Here is a 17,893-nt window from a genome sequence, read left to right as displayed (position 1 = left end):
AATCACATATAACATCTGAGTATATTTTTTAATTGCTTAATCCCTGGCAATATCTTAATTATTGGTTGCAGTTCGGGGTTCCGTCCATTTCCCTCAGGCTCTCACAGAGGACTGGCCCGCACGAACCCTAAAACCTCCAAACCCCAGCAATGGCGGATTCCCCCTCGTTCCGCCGCCACCCGCTCGCCTCCTCCGTCGACCTCGTCCGCTGGCTCCCTTCCTCCTCCTCCTCCCCTTCCGGTCGCCTCCTCGCCGCTGCCGTCCACGACCCCACCTCCGGCCCCGCCGCCTCCAGCATCCACCTTCTCCCCCTCTCCGACCCCGGCTCCCCGCTCCCGTCCCGCGCCACGGCACTCCGCTGCTCCCCTGCTGCGCTCGCCGCTGCCACCTCCTCGGGCTCGCTCCACTTCCTCCCCTCCTCGTTCGACTCGGACGCCGCAGTGTCCGTCCCCGGCGGCGCGGGTTTCCATGTGGGCCCTGTCCGGGGCCTCGACTGCGGTGGGGAGGAGTGGGTCACGGCGGGGGAGGACGGAAGAGTGCATTTGGTCGGCGGTGCAGCGGACGGGAGAGTGGTGGCGAGGAGGTTGTGGGACGGGAAAGGAATGTCAGGGTATGAAGCCGCCAGGTGGGCGTCGCCGGTGGAGTTCGCCACGGGGGGCGCCGGATGTGGTGTGCAATGGTGGGATAGGAGGAAAGGGGACGCCGTCGTGGCGCAGTGTAACGGCATCTGGTGAGTGTAGGAAAGCCTGGATCTTTAGGATTGCCTTTCTGGTTTATGTTCCTGTTAACGATGGATTTCTGGTAGTTGTAATAGATTACTTTTATGGTTTCTTGTGGATTGGTACATTATGTCAGCACCTTTCAAAATATTGGTACATCCACACATTGCTTTGATGAACATGTTTCACGAACATTTTAGTTATGTCAGCACCTTTCAAAATATTGGCACATCCACACATTACTTTGATTAACATGTTTCACAAACATTTTAGTTATGTTATGTCAGTACCTTTCAAAATATTTTCACATCCATATCTTCCACTATGAAAGCCCAACTCAATGTTCACCATTTGTAATAAATGTTCCTAGCTATGCATAAGCTCTGGTGCAGAGTTCGGTTTATTGTGCATCTCTATCAATTTTGGTTTAGGCTGTGCATTACCAAAGATGCTTTCAGTACGGTTTGGTGCATGCCTGTTAATATTGAAGATACTTTCTGGATGGTTTGATGCATGTCTGTTTCTGTCTTTGTTCTGAACTGATAAATGGGACTGCCATTTAAGTTTATTGTAGTTGTAGTCACTGCTTGGTTTCATTCCAATCTCGCCCACTACACTTTTATGTGAGTACATTTGTAAGATCTTGATGACATCTGTGAATTATGGTTAAAAGAAAATCTGGTGTACCAAAAACATGCTTATTCTCCAAAACTCGTGTCATGTATTACAGATTTATGGTACATACACAGAAAGTTTACATTGAGCCATTGAGGTGAAATTTATAGATTTAAATTTGTTTTCAACTGGTGGCTGAACCATGTATTCTACAAGATCGAAGTAGTTTTTGTATATTAATTGAAAATCCCAGCTCTGGTGGCCTCCTGTAACTGCCCTCTTTAAAGTAAGCTGTCAACTATGCTGCTAACAGATGAGATAAAATAGAAAATAGCGAACTCCAAACATTCTTGGTGTCATGTGTTTTTCATTGTATCTGTTATGCCAAGCGCTGCTATCTTGCTGACAATGGGTGAACTTGCAAATACAGGGGTCGTGGCATAGTTACTGGAATGGTGCATTCCATTGACATTCATCCGTCAAGAAAGCATATCTGTGTGGTAAGATCAATATGTGGTATCAAATGCAAGTTTACTTTGAATAAATAAATGATTTTAGTTAAGTGTTATGTTTCATCTGAATAGATTTGAGGATCTAACCTCTAGGATAACAAATCGTCCCAAGTACCATGTAACTAAGTGATGAACTGATTTAGGTTGTTGATGGTTGAGCAAATTAATGTACACCAATAAGCTTCCATTTGAAATATGGAATTCATTTGGGAAATAAGATGTCAAGTGTCAACTATATCAAGCAGCGTTCAATCTTTTTTCCCCAAAATTCCTTTGAAAATTCATATATATCCCAAACAGGTCTTGATTTTTCAATAAGAGGTAACCTAGATCAATGCACTAGAGAAATCTTGCAAGTGAGGTTTAGACAAATGGAAAAGAATCAACAGCACCTTGTTTGTCAGTTTCAGTTGTGTTATTTTCTGACTTCGGCGGTTCGGCCAGTGGTGTTATTTTCTGACTTCAGTCTCAGAGCTAATGGTAATTAATACCTTTGTAATGATCTCCATGTTAAGAAGAAGCTTACCTTGTGTATAATCCAAAGTATTAAAATGGAAAATACAGAACTATGATCTATATACACCTTGAAGGCATTAGGTTATATTTGTCGAAGCCGTTTCACTTTCTATATTTTTCAAATGTAAAATGTTTAACAGAGCAGCTTTTTCATGCAATCAAGAACCAGAGGTTTATGTTGGCTTACCTCTTTTTTCTGAAACTGATTTGCTGTTTTATAGAATTATTTTGCCCTATGATATGAAATATCCAAATTCATCTAAATATTTAGTTAAATTGAGATGAGTTGGTTAATGTACTAGTGTCCATGCCCTCTAGTGTATGCTCTTGCACCCGCGGATACCTAATAAGTGAGCCTGAGCAGTGAGGCATACTGGGCCTAGAGGACTCTAGCTAACATAGTCCACTGGGAGCTTGGACTGTATGGATGCAGGTCACTGCATTGGTGACAGTGAGGAGCACAAAGCTCATGTTATTGCTAGTGCGCAGACCCTTACTGTTCCAATTTTAGTCCACCCCTGTTGAGCACATAGTTGAAATGAGTTTTATGGGTGTGATTACGTGAGTCATATCTGCAGCATGGCTCATTTCTGAATGTTTGCAGGTGGGAGGGTCATCAGGGACCATATTTGCCTGGGATCTGCGGTGGCCGCAGCAGCCGATACCACTCTCTGGTGTAGGCCTTAATGGAACAGCTGAGCCTGTGTGTGAAAGTGAGGTGTGGGAGGTTCTTTTTGACACTTACACACAGTCTTCTGATATCATCTCGTCTGCATCCGCAAGAATATTGCCAGTGATGATGTGTTCAGAGGATGGGATCCTTGCAGTTGTCGAACAAGGTAAGTGAGATGTACATGTAGCGTTCGGGTTGTCGGTGTTTAGTGTTCACCCATCTTTACTTAACGTGCCTTTTTTCGATTAGCAGATGAGAGACCTTTTGAATTGCTTGCTGAAGCTTGTGCTATCAACTCCTTTGACATAGATCCTCAGAACCCCTCTGTAAGTCCTTGACTTCACCTGGTCAAGTGAACAGTTTTTGTTATTTTTTGAGGGGTAACAGTTTTTGTTATTTATAGGTAATGTCAATATGTTATGTTAATACTGTTATGGATTTTCGCAGGATGTTGTTTGCGCATTGGAATGGGAATCGATTGGTGTCCTAACTCGTGGGAGAGATGCAATGGCAGAAGAATGAAAAGTTTCACCACCCAGGGATCTCAATCAGAATTTTCTGCAATGTTGCTGAAACTACTGTTATCTTCTGACTTCTGAGAGCTTCCATATTCAGGGACCATTCTAATACTCATGGTCTTGGGCAACGGTAGAAGGAATAAAGCGTGCATGACAAGGGCTCTTTCCTGTCTTACTAACCCTGTGTTGTATCGTTGGAAGTTTTACTAATTATATGAGCTTCTGTTGCCATGGGTAGTTGCAGATTGTAGAAACCTTTTCTGGTCTAGCTTCAAACTGTCATGCTAACTGCTGACAGTTTGAAGGAGAGTGATCACAAACAATTCAATCCTTTTAGTTGGGGGCTAATGGACTTGAGCTATAATTTGTTTCATAATGTTTCCGTTTTCCCTAGCACGCCGTGTGGTATTAAATCGGCTCCTGGACATTATGGATTCCATTACGTATTTGGTTCATCTGGCTGACAATTTAGAAATTCTTGTTACTACTGCATAACTGAATCTGAAGGTGGACAGTGCTTGTCGAGGGGTACATCCATCTATGTATATAAGCCAAGGGCAAGACACCGACAGCTCACACTGCTGCTATACAAATTTTGAAATGGAATGGATGTAAATTTTGAAATGGAAAGGATGTAAATTTTGAAATTTTGTTCATCTAGCTGAGCCAACACCGACAACAAGACAGGAAGGCACCGTTTTGTTTTAAAAGATATCTTGTTTCAGGGTCCGTTTGGTTGGGCTTTTGGTTTTGGCTTTTGGCCCTAAAAGTCAAAAGCTCAACAAAAAAGAGGCTGCTTTTTCAGAAGCAGCTGTTTTTCTGTAGTACATTTTTGAAAGTTGTTTGACCCTGTTTTTGGCTTTTGGCTTTCTGTTTTTCGAAATTGGTGGAATAAAAAGCTCTTCCATAGTTGTTTCAAGAGAGATAAAGATAGAAGGTATATTTTATACTTGTTTAATCAAACAGTTTTTAGCTTTTCTACAGCTCACAGCCCACATCAGCTTTCCCATAGCTCACAGCCCACAACAGCTTTTTCCCACGGTCACAGCTCAACCAAACACACCCTCATTTTGTTCCAAGTGTAACTTCTTTAATTTTGATCAAGTTTACAAAATGGTGTATCAATATTTACAGCTTCGAACTAGTTTTGTTGAATCCGCCTCCAATTGAGGTTTTATAGAAGCATTTAATGATGGAGGAGATATCTTTTATTAGAACGAAACTGGATGTACACTGTTTTCAAAACTATAAGGTTATGAAACATGTGGAACTATCATTCTAAATTTTGATCAAATATATATATAAAAAATATTCTCTCGATTTATTTTGAGACGGAGAGAGTAGACACGTTTGGATCCGAGTACACTGTTTGATTTGTTTATCTATTCTCTTGATTTATGCTTAAAAAGTTTTTATTGCTAGCAAGGGCGAGTCAGAACTGTTCCCCATTCCTAGCAAAGGCTAGCCTTGTCGAATTAGACAAGGCGATGTGGGTACGTGAGAAAACCAAATGCATCCTAATAATTTGTTCCGGTGGGAGAGCTAAATGGGCTCCTGTGGCGATGCAAGGCAAAACCACCAAATGGGCTGCTTGGTTCTTTTTTCCGTGCACACCCGTCAACACGGCATCTTTTTTCCGTGCACACACCGGCCGCTCGCCGCCAACGCGGGAGAGCAGAATCGGCTTGCCTGGTTCGGCAAGGAAAAGCTTTGCCCAAACAAGCTAGCTTGCTAAGCAAAGCAAGGTCCTAAAACAACCCTTGTTGCGCACTATTGTGCCTTGCTGGACGAGGATACCAAAAAAGGCATTGCGTTTGGTAATCTTGTCTGAGCGTTTCGTGGACCGTGCTGACAAGATTCGGCTTCAAATTGGCTCGCCCGCAGAAGCGAGCCGGGTCAGCCAGGTGAGGCGAGGCAAGCCTTTGCCAACAACCAAGCAGACATTCTTGCCAGGTAAAGCTAGGCAAGGCAAAAGAACCCAGAAGGCCAGAACCCCAACAGGCAGAGAGAGTCCACAGCACAGCTTGTTCCATTTCATATACCTACCCCTTTACCAACCATGGCCGCGGCGGACCCTCGCCGGTGGCCGCTCCTCCTGCGCCTCGGCATCGCCCTTGGCATCCTGCTCGCGGCGGCTGAGGCTTGGACGGGGGAGATCCGCGGCCGCGTCGTCTGCGACGTCTGCGGCGACGCCGCCATCGGCCCGGAGGATCACGCCCTCGAAGGTCAGTCTCAGCCCCGTACACCTGCCTCCTCTTCTCCCCTCGTGCGGATTTATCGACCGCCGTCTGCGCTGCGCCCTGTGGTTCCCCAGCTAGGACCGCTCGAGCGGATCTGGGGTTAGGCGGTTGGCTGCGTCAGGTCTCGAAGTCATCCGATTAATCGCCAATAGTCGTCCTAATTGATATCCTGAACTCGCCTAGGGGCCACGACTCGATTAGGCCGATTAGTTTTCTTGTCGCCTGATTATTCAACGACTAATCACGGTTAATCGGATGACTAGAGAGTGGATGGCCAGAAACAGAATGGAATTGCTGGGCAGCTAAGAACATGGGCTGCATCTGGGACCCCATTTCAAAGGCGTCACCAGACGTCCAGGCGTACCCAGCTCGCCTTGGGGAACAGTGGCGCCTTGTCGCCTAGGTGCCACCTAGGTGTCCTGGCACACCCAGCTCTCGCTTGGACGCCTAGTCGCCTTTGAAACCATGATCTGGGATGGTTTGGGCTTATGCTTTTCATCCCAATTTGCAACTCAACATGCAGCCACCACCCTAACCCTTACTCTCACTCTGTCTCGCATCTCACTTGTCCAGCCACTCTACCAGCCAACTGATCAATCCAGAGTCATCTTCATGATCTGTGCTCTAGAACATATAGTATATTAGTATATACTAGCTAAATGCCTGTGCGTTGCTACAGGCAAACAAAAGAATTCTTGCAATACCTCAACAAATAAAGATCCAGCATTTTGTTGTTCACGTTAGCGTGTAGCAGGACATCTTTCATCCAAGGTTTTCTTGGAACTATGGATCGAGCAAGATTAACATCATCACATTCTTCACCATTTTCATAACTAATTATTCACATTTTTGCTGGAACCAAGTCTGAACACAATAAACTACATGCTTGAATAACATGCTTGATCAAAGACATGTCCATTTACATGTTAATCAACCTCAAATGATATGTCATTTTCTTCAAACAAAAAAGGATGACCAGAATAGGCCTGCAAAAGGTGCGGATTGATGCGACCCATTTGATTAATTTAGAAGGTAAAGGTCCATCAGTTGGAAAACTTTCTTATTCACCACATAAGAAATGCTGTTATTCTCATTGTCTGATGAATGTGTTATACTGAAGTTTGCTTCTGTTGTTATTGTCAGTTAAGTTAGCACTAGAATTCTAGTATTAGTACGTGTGTCAAACATCATATCTCTAGAACATGCCACAAGCATGATTTCATATTTCGAATATAACATTTGGGAGATGCTAAATCCTTTATAATTTCTGTGAAAGTTGGGTCCAAATTTCTCCAATGCTCTGTTACTGTGTTTCCAGTAAAAGGTGGGCCTATGCCCTTCAGTAATCAGTATTTTTGAATTAAAAAAAAGTCCATTTGATGTGACACGGTATTTTACTATATTTCAGTATTTATACCACTGTTTTCTTGATTTGGGTTCAATATGTTCTGTTCAAATTGTTTTAAGATCGTTCCTAAACTAATCTTTATGATGTTTCTTTCTTGTATAGGTGCCGAGGTTGCTGTCCTTTGCATCACAAAATCCGGTGAGGTTATCAACTACCAAGCCTTCACAAACTCCAAGGGCATGTATACTGTTGCCGAGACTATGCCAGAGAGCGACAGGTGGGACTCGTGCTTGGCGAGGCCTATTAGCAGCTTCCATCTGCATTGCACACGGAGGGGTGATGCTCACTCTGGGGTAAAGTTCACTTACAACAAACCGTCTGGGAACTCACACACTGTCAAGACTTTCCTCTACAAGCCGGTCACCGCCCCTCTGTATTGTAGTTAAACAGTTCCATCACATTTTGTTGGAAGGCAAAAGATAGGAACATGCAGGAAGGATATGTATTTGTGCCTCGACTCCATATATAAGTAAAAGTAAACATAGTTTTCATTGTAAATCAAAGATTCAGTTGTCTATGGGAATGTGTTGTCCTAGTGTCTGGTCACCCATACCTGCAAGGAAACAGATGGTGCGTGCTTCATGTTGATAAATCAGTGTTTTTCAACTGTTGTAAATGTTTTGCGAGTGCTATTCTTATCTTGGTTATGACCAGGATGATTTTGTTCATGTATGGTGCATGTCATTGCTCTCGAGAGGGACCATCCACCTGGCTGTGGTGCAGTAGGGTTGGCTTAAGCTTTGGTGTGAAGCTGACCAGGCCCAACACGCGGGAGGGACCGAGGGAGCGGATGTGCTCGTGCATCCACTAGACATCTCTACTCCTAAATAGACAAAAGGAATTGCTAATATAATTGGTACTTATAAATCTGTAGCTCTCTCTATGATGTCAGTTAGCCTGTTCGTTTCGTCGTAAACGATCGTGGATTATTTACTGCTGGCTGATTTGGTGTGAGAGAAAAATACTGTTGCAGCTTATAATCCACGATCGTATACGAGCAAGCGAACAGGCTGAGTATATATATGCCCTAAATGTTAAATTCAGCGAAGAATTTATTGCGTACCACTAACCTGAAACGTAGTGTTTTTAGTGAGCGCATTACATAGGTATTTGAAAAACGAAAGCGAAACCAATGGATGACATCTATGTTTTTTCAAGTACAGACTGAATCTGCTGTAAAAGTTTCTTTCTCTGATAGTGCATGGCTGGTAATAACTTTCTCTCCGTGTGTGGCCAAAAGTACTCTAGCCGCCATCAAATTGGTCCAATCAAAACAAATTAAATTGAACCAGGCACATCAAGCCAGCTATTCATGTTTTCCACAAGTCTAAAAGGCAATGCTGTGACACAGGTTCGTTTGATACCTTGGAGTGGGGACATGGTTTTGATGTTTTCTTAGGTCTGTGAATCTGATTTCCATCCATCCCTTGCTTTGACGTTTCTTTCATGGTGCATGTTTCTGCAGATGGTTTCTGTTCTACGTCTGTTAAGTATGAGATACGTTGTGATTATGGATTCTTTATTTGAGTCTACATAAATTTCAAAATAATAGCAGCACAGTATCAATGGTTGAATTTGGCTCGACAGTGAAATGTATTTGAGCATCACAATATAGCATGGGCTCAGCAGATGAATATTGCCCCCGCGCAGTTGGAAGTTCAATGCTCAGAGCTCATGCCGGCCTGTGCTGAAACTAAAAATACCCTACTCTTTATTCTGGCCATGAAACATAGAATTAGAATACTATATCCAAGAAGTTCAAATTTCAAAATACATATTCAAAACACACAAGTAAAGGGCGTACCCAGTGCAGAGAGCTCCCGCTCCGTGCGGAGTCTGAGGAAGGGTGTCAGTGGTGAGCCTTACCCTCGCCTGTGCAATAAAGGAAACCGCAACTCAAACCCGGGACCTTCCGGTCACAGACGGTAAGACTCTACCACTTGCACCAGGCGGTAAGACTACATATTCAAAACACGCAAGTAATGAGACAAAAATATAATTGCCTACATTTTGGATGCATCCGAGTGTGAAATGCCCAGAAGTTAATTCTAGCATAATACAAACACCTGACATGATTAAAAATACTTTGCAGGATCAAATCCCCTGCTCCAGCACCTTGTATACATAGTAACACTCAACAACGGTCCACATGCTCGGTGGTAAAAAGAAAGGTAAAATTGCCCGGGCAGTTTAAAAAAAGAAAGAAAAGAAAGGTAATTCTATACATTAGAATTAAAAGGCAACTGGTTCAATACAACAATTGCTACCTACTATTTCGAAACACTAGCATTACAATAAATGTGCGCTTGATATCTCAAAAACTAGGCACCGATGTGGTTAGCGATCAACAAACTTGACTTGATAGAAGAGAAGAAAAACTGTGACCGGATAGAACCCCTCCAAAAAAAAACATTTCTGGGTCTTACTTTTTACTGCCTACTAATTTCCGCAAGTTAACTATGCAATCAAATCTCATCTCCACTGAAGCTTTGCTTCTAGCCTCAAAGCACCAAACACCAATAATGAATCCCAGATTCCATCTTCACCAATTCTTTGTGTTATCCAGTGATTACTGACAGATGAGGAGCAGTCAGTAACCAGTGACTAAACAACCCTTATTTCTGTGGTTGAAGTTTTCCAACTGAGTGCAGGTACACTGAGACAGACACAACCCTGAAAGTTTACCAGATTACATTATTCTATCATGAGTTTGAAAGCTCTGATCAGCAGAAGCTGCAATAAAATTATCATTAAAACTTACGTGGATCCAAGGAAGAATGCGAGGGATAAATGGAAGCTAAACAAGAAGACAGATACAACTGCTGTCAGAAGCATTGCGACTGAAGTTGAATAAACCTGTAAATACATATTGTCAGTAAAAACTGCTGTAATATTTAACTGCATCGAAGCACACTAAGAAGACCAAAATTAAGGTAGTGTTTGCTTCATGGGATGGGGCAGGACGGGACACGATAGGAAGGGCCCATTCAGTTAACATCCACATAAAAGATGCATCTGGGTTAAAGCACCTATATGGCTGATGTTGTTTGGGAGTATCTATATTTGTTCTCCTGGAGCACTGCCAACAACAACAGAGCCTTTTAGTCCCAACCAAGTTGGGGTAGACTAGAGATAAAATCCCCCTTTTTGCAACACAAGAGATAAATTCAAGTGCTCTAAATTATTACTATTTAAGCTAATGACCTAGGTACTTGCTCCCAGAAAGATTAAACAAAAATATGCATGTCTGAAACAATAGGAAAACAGTAAAATACATGCATCAACAATGTATCCAGTATCGACTTCAGTGCCATTAAGAATTATTGTGCATATAATAAAACAAGTTTACTATTCCTAGCTACTTCTCTGAAATGATCTAATTCAAATCTAATCCTCAATTTGTGACCCTCATGGCAGGGTCTAAATCCAGGGAGTTAGCAGGTTGGTGGATACTTAGACTAGAGATTTCTTTCATATTTCTATTAGCTTAATTGAAATGATGACAGTGACCTAGGGACTAGGGCTAACTCATATGAAATATTCAACAGAAAACACCTTAATGGCAGCAATTAAACAAAACAAAATATCTAATTTGGAAGCTAACAAACCTATCCATCTAATCCTAACTAATGTAGTCGCCATACTCACGAGTTGCTGCAGTAGCCATTTATTGGCTACAATGCCACATATAAACAGTAGTCAGGCTCTAGTGGGCAGCACATATATATACAATACAACTGAATCAACAGTAGGTCAGTAGCACCATCTATCATGCTCATACATAAATTTAAATGCTAGTGCACATGCCTTGACTATGTTATCAGCATATTTCATCACCATTGAAACAGCAATTCCACTGCACAGTAAATGAAACCATTGTAAGCTGCTTGGTTAAGTCACCAAGTGAAACAAGTTAAACTGATAGTGTTTGGTACCTCAGTGCATGGTTCAGAATCATCAAAACTGTGATGAATGAATACCCATGGAAAAAGCCTCTGTGTCAGATATAAGTCAGTGTTAAATCCATAAATTATACTGAAGACAACATAATAGTTTAGTAGTTTCCATGTGCACTAACTTATTCATAACTGCATCATAATCCTGAACACAGATTGCAACTAGATTGAAGATCACCCCAAAAATGTATAGCCAAAAGTTCTGCACGTTGATGTTTCTTGATGGCCGTTTTTTAATGATAGCCTGCAGTGTTCAAAGATAAATAAAAACATTCCTAATGTTTTACACCCCCAATGAATTCACTTAAAGTCAGACATATAAGAGAACATAAACAAAGAGTAACAAGACGTACTTCTGTATATACCCCAGCAAAACCACTCAAAAGAGCCATCACCTGCATGAGAATGATCAATTCAGCAACGTGAGTGAAGACACTTCCAACAGTAATCTTAATGAAACTGTATATATCTTCTATTACAACTCACAATTGCCATCATCCAACCTTGAATAGGTGTTTGAAGCACATGGTCAGACCTAAATAGGGGCAGATAACATTTCAACTAATCAAAATTCATGTTTAATTAAATGACCAAATGATGACTAGATAATGAGAGAGAGAATTGAAGTGGAATATATTTAGTGCTTACGAAGGATTAAGTTGAGCTGTTGTGCAACCAGCACATAGAAGAACAAATGCTGCCCACTGAATTTCACTTAACCTAAAGGGGACAGGGAAGAAACTGAATATATATACACACAGAGTGAAAGACTGCAGAACAGTGAACAGGTACTGATGACATAAAGATTGTAAGACGTTCTAGCAAGAAGGTGAACAAAACTTGCGGTCAGCTAGAAGGCCAATCACACAGAGCTATAGTTCTTTTCTTTCAGGTCTGGTATCTGTCATAGACTCATAGGCCAAAAAGATTTGAAATTCTGATTCGGCTTCTATCCAAGTCAAACCATAATAGAATCAACAAAATAAACTGCGACCATGATCCTTAGAGTTCCACTTCTAGAGTAAAGCAAATATGTAAAGATAATTTCCAATTGCTCAGAAGATACTAACTTTTTCTTCAAAATGATACGGTACAAAACACCTGTGCTGATGATATTTAGGTTCTTCAAGATCTGATAAGCTGGTGCGTCCACATAGGCAAAGATATAGTACTGGCAGATAACAGCAAATGGAAGGGCATGTCAACATGCTTAAACATCATGGAATTAAATTGGCCATATCACAAAAGTACCACCGCACCTGCAATAGGTTCTTTACCATGTAAAGAACAGCAGGAATTGGATATACACCAACTTCGTCAAAAGATGTGGTTAACCTGAAAACAGCAAAATCAAATGGCTGCTGAACAGAGTTAACAGAAGCAACAGTTTTTAGATTGCAATCGCAAGTCTCAGTTTCCCATATTCACAGAAAAATTCATAACATGTTACAAATTTCTTTGAAACATAATTGCCATGTTAATGACTTGAATTAGTAAAACAAACTTATAATAAATTGACTTTAGCTTAATGTAAAAGTATAATTATACACTCATGTTAGAAATGTAGGAACTAAGGGCGTGTTTGGATAGCACCCTGACCCAGGCAGCGTTGGCCAGGCAGCGCATTCGACCCTAGGCGTCCAAAATCGGACGCCTGAGAACTCTTGCCTCGGCCAGGCAAGTTCTCTGGCGTTGAAGCAAACACGCCGTTAGTCTGAGTAGCACAGTTGCCATAAGCCCAAAGTGCAGTCCTCACCTATTATCATCAGTGACACCATGGCGGTTCCACGTCCTAAAAAGAGCAGCTAGTGATAGAAGGCATTTTAAAGCCTCCACCTAGACATATACAAACAAATATTACTAAAATAAGATTTATTGGAAGAACAAAAGGGATAATCTGAGAATACAGTCTACACACTAGTTCATGCAAATTGATGGGCAATCAAAGATATATGTAATATACATCTTGAGACGTGCTTTCTCACCGAAAAATTAGCTGTTGTGACACTATATTCATACTTTCCAGCTCTTTTTGACCACACAATTAATATTGCCTGAGAACTTGTTAGTAATGTCAATGCAAGAGTAACAACAGACCTGTCGCAAATATAAGGATAAGAGATATGATAATATTCAAGAAAGTATGTGGTCGAAAAATAAGGTTAAGACTTAAGAGGAAACTGACACTTACTTTAGTTTCCAACTAGACTTGCCTTTTGCGCCTCCTGCAGAGCTGAGACCACTAGCTGTAGCTGACGGAATCCATAATGAGTTCCAGTGTTAAAATAAGAAGGGAACATTTCGACGAAGTATCAATAACTTACTGTTGGCGCTAGATAGTGTCCTCCCGCTCAGGCTTTCCACATCCTTCTGAGATAAATCATCATAAATCTCCTTCAGGGACAGAAGATACGTTAGAGAGTGTTCTAGAGATGAAATACGGGGCTGGCATAGTGAATAAACAAACAAAAGCAACATGCAGGCTAGATACTACTAGCTTTTCTTTTCATGTGGACACTTCTGGGAGATAGGGACTGGATCAAAGCTGGTCTAATTAAACCCCTACATACCAAGAATGGCACAAGCTGGTCCAGTGTAGTTCACCCTGCAAGAGTTGCGTAACAGATATACCATTTTGTGAACCATCAGTTCAGTCTTCAGCTTACGTTTGAAGCAGTTCAGATACAAGTTCTCATAACCAGTGTACACCAAAGAACAGAGTTCCAGAGCAAAATGGGGGGAAAAAAAGGATATGCTATATTTAAACTGTAGATGTCCCAAGCACAAATAGAAAAAGGTTAGAATTCCAAGTTTGCTGAGTTATCAACAACATGAGTCAGTCGAACAACTGAACTGAATCACAATGCCTTTAGTTTTGGAGTTTGGACACTTCCGATTGTGCAAGCACCAGCCAATTATCAAGTAGTGAATTATCCAGCCAATTATCAAGTAGTGAATTATTTTTTAATCCCTACAGCAGCTGTGCCAAAAAAGCAAAACTGAACTTGTTGCACGTGAAAGAACTAGAGCAAACTTGTAGCTTCAACCTAGGCCCAGAACAGCGTTCTAGCAAGCTATTCAACAGTAAATGCACAAGCGTCTTTAGTTCAAACCGTCTTCCAACTTAAACAATAAATATATGCCACAATCTGGGTTCATTGAGTTAAACCAAAATGAGTGCTGCCATTGTCGATGGCATGGCCAATCCGAGTAAACAATACAGTTATAAACTCCGATCTCCTTGCCAAAACCAACTAGCCGGGACACGGACACGGAACACGGCCAACCTCCCAAAACAGAAGTTGCAAGCATGTCAATCTCACACACATTCAACCTGGCACTCGCTATGGCCACAAGATTAGCAACCCTATTCATCTAAGGGTTATTTGGATTCATACCATTATAATTTTCTATGTTTGGAGAAACGCCATTACTATTCGCCTATTTTGAAACATGCCATTATAATTCTTCGTTTCTCACGAGAATGCCACAAAATACGTATGGAGACGATTTGGGCCCAGCTGCAAGCGTATACAAATACGTATATCTCATCGCAGCCCCTTTCCTGTCACTGACGCGCGGGCCCCACATGTCATCTCCTTCCTCCTCTTGCCATCTTCCATTGTTGAGCAGCGTATCCATAGCGAGCAGCAGCAGCAGCACGCGGGCGCGCAGCAGCAGCACACGGGCGAGCAACCAACGGTGGGGCGCACGTGGCCGGCGGAGCACGCGGCCTGGGCAACGCGCGGAGCTCGCAGCCTTGGCGGCGCGCGGAGCACGCAGCAGGGAGCTCGCGGCCTGGGCGCGCGGTGCGCGGAGCACGCAGCAGGGAGCTCGCGGCCTGGGCGCGCGGTGCACGGAGCATGCGATCTTCGCGGAGCTCGCCCGACGTGCTGCTGCTGCTGTTGCTCTCCCGACGTGCTGCTGCTGCTGCTGCTCGCCATCGACGGCCGTCGTGGAGCTCGCCCGACGTGCTGCTGCTGCTGCTGCTCGCCATTGGCGGCGCACGGAGCTCGCGGCCTGGGCGGCGCGCCGAGGACGCAGCCGGCGCGGAGCGGGCGAACTGGGCGGCGCACGGAGCACGCGGACGGCGTGGAGCGGGCGAGCTGGCGAGCCGCCGCGGCGGCAGCCACATGGCCATGCGGGCAAGCAGCAGCACGTCGGTCTGGGAGCTCCGACGTCATGCAGCACAGTCATGCGGGCGAGCAGCAGCAGCACGCTGGCCGCGTCCTCCGCACGCCGCCCAGGCCGTGAGCACCGCTCACCAGCGTGCTGCTGCTGCTCGCCATCGACGCGCTCAGCAAGGGAAGATGAGGAGAGGTGGTAGAATATGATGACATGCTGGCCCAAAATCGTCTCCATACGTATTGTGTGGCATTCTCGTGAGAAACGAAGAATTATAATGGCATATTTCAAAATAGACGAATATTAACGGTGTTTCTCCAAACATCGAAAATTATAATGGTATGAATCCAAATAACCCATCATCTAAGACCTACAAACAACGAAAGGTACAGTACATATGCACCGCCCAGCTAAACAATTCCCAATAGATTGTACGAACCCTAGGTAAAGACAATGCCGCAAAAACTTTGGGGAAAAAAACGAAAAGGAAGAGATTCTTCCTAGATCGAAGAGGCAGCCAACGCGACCTCATCGGAGGGGCGCCTTGAATCTGATAAACTCCTCTAGGTTTAGACTTTAGAGGCTTCTGCAATCGCTAGTCTAGACATGGGATTTACCTGATCCTTCACCCTCCTGTACTCCATTGCCGCCTCTCCGCCACGCTCCGCCTTGGAATCGCTTAATCGCGTGGGGTCGAGAGACCGAGGAGGGCTGCAGCTGCCGCTCGCTGGTATGGAAAGGCAGGTGGGTGGGATCCGGCGGTCGGTGGCACGAGCACTGGAGCCGAGGAGTGTGTAGTGTGGAGCAGGACGGCGGCGGTGAACGGTGGTCGGTGGAAGCGTCGAGTTAGTACTCGACTCGAGGAGTCGAGGGTGACTGAGCGAGCGCGAGTGGCGAAAATCTCCAGCAAGCGAGTTGGGGCGGACCGGCCGGCGGTTCACTGTACCCACTGCATGACTGTTTTTTTTCTATTTTAAGTCTTTTTAATTTTTTTAAAGTAACTCACCTGTTTTTTCTATTTCTAACTCTTTTGCGCCTGCATGGACAACAAAACTACGCTACCACACCACATGCGTTAATGCGGTAAAATTCATCATATCGAATGACGATTTTCACGTGAAAAAGGTTGCATTGGAAATCCTAGAATGCAAAATCTTACTGTCGGTGTTTTGAGTTGCCATCGACGAGTAAATTTCTAATATTATGCGTCTGGTTCGGATGGTGTGCTTAAAGGACACAGGATTTATACTGATTCGGGCAGAATGTCCCTATGTCCAGTTCGTTGCTGCTGCTCGTGTTACTAGCACTGAAAATTCGTAGTAGGGGTTACAAACGGGCGAGAGAGGGACAGGTCCCAAGTCTCTAGTGAAAGGAGTGAATGGGTGCGGAGAGAGCTCGGTTGCTACTCAGTCGTGTGTTCGGGGTTCAATGGGTTCGTGATGGTTCGATCGGATCTAGCCTGAATCGATGTGATGTGTTTCGATGCCCTTTATGGGACGTCCTGCTTTCCCTTTTACAGGCCAAGGGAAAGCATGGGTTACAGCGAAGGAAAAAAGAAGAACGAAAGAGAGAGAGAGAGCCGAAGGCCTTCAGGATCGTTGGGTACTTCTTCTCCTTCATACGGGTCCCGTCGACCCTGTAGATGTCAACAGGGATGGCTTCGCGTCGCGGTCCTGTCCGTCACTAGCGCCATGCGCATGCGTCCTATGCCGGTCATGGCGCTCCACTCCGTCCTAGCAAACGTCGTGGTGAACTGACGCGCCCGTCAGTGCTCGTATGGGGGTTAGGCAGAACAACACCGGTACGCCCGACGTTGTTCTTGATGTGAATCCTCCGGTATGGCCCGTCAAGGCCACGGGTTACATCGGGACGTGCCGGTCTCTTTCCTGGTGTTAGAGCTTTGACTCAGGCCCATACGCTTGGACCTAGAGTGGTTGACGATGGTATGGGTCTCCGTCGGGCGAGGCGAAGCCCGCAGCCTCGGGGTTGGATGAGGCAGAGTCCTTCCCCAGAGGTCGAGCGAGGCGGAGCGCAGACCCAAGGGTCGAGCGAGGCGGAGCCCACGACCTCGGGGTCGGGTGAGGCGGAGTCCTCCCCCAGAGACTGGACGAGGCGAAGCGCAGACCCAAGGGTCAGACGAGGCAGAGCGTCGGACGAGGCGGAGCGCAGACCCAAGGGTCGGGCGAGGCGGAGCACAGGCCCTAGGGTCGGGCGAGCCGGAGCGCAGACCCAAGGGTCGGGCGAGGCGGAGCGCAGGCCCCAGGGTCGGGCGAGGCGGAGCACAGGCCCAAGGGTCAGGCGAGGCGGAGCGCAGGCCCCAGGGTCGGGTGAGGCGGAGCGCAGGCCCAAGGGTCGGACGAGGCAGAGCCCGCGACCTCGGGGTCGGGCGAGACAGAGTCCTCCCCCAGAGGCCGGGTGAGGCAAAGCGCAGACCCAAGGGTCGAGCAAGGTGGAGCGTAGGCCCAAGGGTCGGGCGAGGTGAAACGCAGACCCAAAGGTCGGGCGAGGTGGTGCCCTCTCCCAGAGGCCGGAAGAAGCAAAGCTTGCGCGTCGGGGGGTCGGTTGGAGCTGTAGTCGCACTATTGACTGCTCGGATGAGTCAATGTTGATG

General features: G+C 44.9%; 3 protein-coding genes across 4 annotated transcripts; 2 read left to right on the top strand and 1 right to left on the bottom strand.

Annotated features, from left to right (window-relative positions):
* The first annotated feature begins 92 nt into the window (after nucleotides 1-92).
* Nucleotides 93-3,901, top strand: LOC136471763 (nuclear pore complex protein NUP43-like). Its single transcript, XM_066469518.1, has 5 exons — nucleotides 93-730; nucleotides 1,765-1,834; nucleotides 2,967-3,201; nucleotides 3,288-3,361; nucleotides 3,483-3,901. Exons 1-5 carry the CDS (start codon nucleotides 150-152, stop codon nucleotides 3,555-3,557), a joined length of 1,035 nt encoding a protein of 344 aa, XP_066325615.1. The 5' UTR covers nucleotides 93-149; the 3' UTR covers nucleotides 3,558-3,901.
* A 1,648-nt stretch (nucleotides 3,902-5,549) lies between these two features.
* Nucleotides 5,550-7,817, top strand: LOC136471762 (uncharacterized). The gene is made up of 2 exons (XM_066469517.1): nucleotides 5,550-5,778; nucleotides 7,304-7,817. Exons 1-2 carry the CDS (start codon nucleotides 5,613-5,615, stop codon nucleotides 7,585-7,587), a joined length of 450 nt encoding a protein of 149 aa, XP_066325614.1. The 5' UTR covers nucleotides 5,550-5,612; the 3' UTR covers nucleotides 7,588-7,817.
* A 1,500-nt stretch (nucleotides 7,818-9,317) lies between these two features.
* LOC136471761 (CMP-sialic acid transporter 2-like) lies at nucleotides 9,318-16,180 on the bottom strand. Of its 2 annotated transcripts, none has more exons than XM_066469516.1 (15): nucleotides 15,900-16,180; nucleotides 13,482-13,551; nucleotides 13,349-13,403; nucleotides 13,143-13,254; nucleotides 12,914-12,993; nucleotides 12,417-12,492; nucleotides 12,228-12,328; nucleotides 11,806-11,877; nucleotides 11,644-11,692; nucleotides 11,511-11,552; nucleotides 11,280-11,401; nucleotides 11,137-11,196; nucleotides 11,009-11,057; nucleotides 9,963-10,057; nucleotides 9,318-9,874 (listed from the first exon to the last, which is right to left on the bottom strand). In XM_066469516.1, exons 1-15 carry the CDS (start codon nucleotides 15,924-15,926, stop codon nucleotides 9,817-9,819), a joined length of 1,068 nt encoding a protein of 355 aa, XP_066325613.1. In that variant the 5' UTR covers nucleotides 15,927-16,180; the 3' UTR covers nucleotides 9,318-9,816. The 2 variants fall into 2 exon arrangements, with proteins under 2 accessions (XP_066325613.1, XP_066325612.1); XM_066469515.1 differs by having other exon boundaries at nucleotides 9,319-9,874; nucleotides 13,349-13,409.
* Nucleotides 16,181-17,893: the final 1,713 nt, after the last annotated feature.

Source organism: Miscanthus floridulus, chromosome 8, assembly GCF_019320115.1.
Source record: "Miscanthus floridulus cultivar M001 chromosome 8, ASM1932011v1, whole genome shotgun sequence".
NCBI classification, from domain to species: Eukaryota; Viridiplantae; Streptophyta; class Magnoliopsida; order Poales; family Poaceae; genus Miscanthus; species Miscanthus floridulus.
Note: the sequence above shows the minus strand (reverse complement) of the source record. Positions and strands in the feature narration are given on the sequence as shown.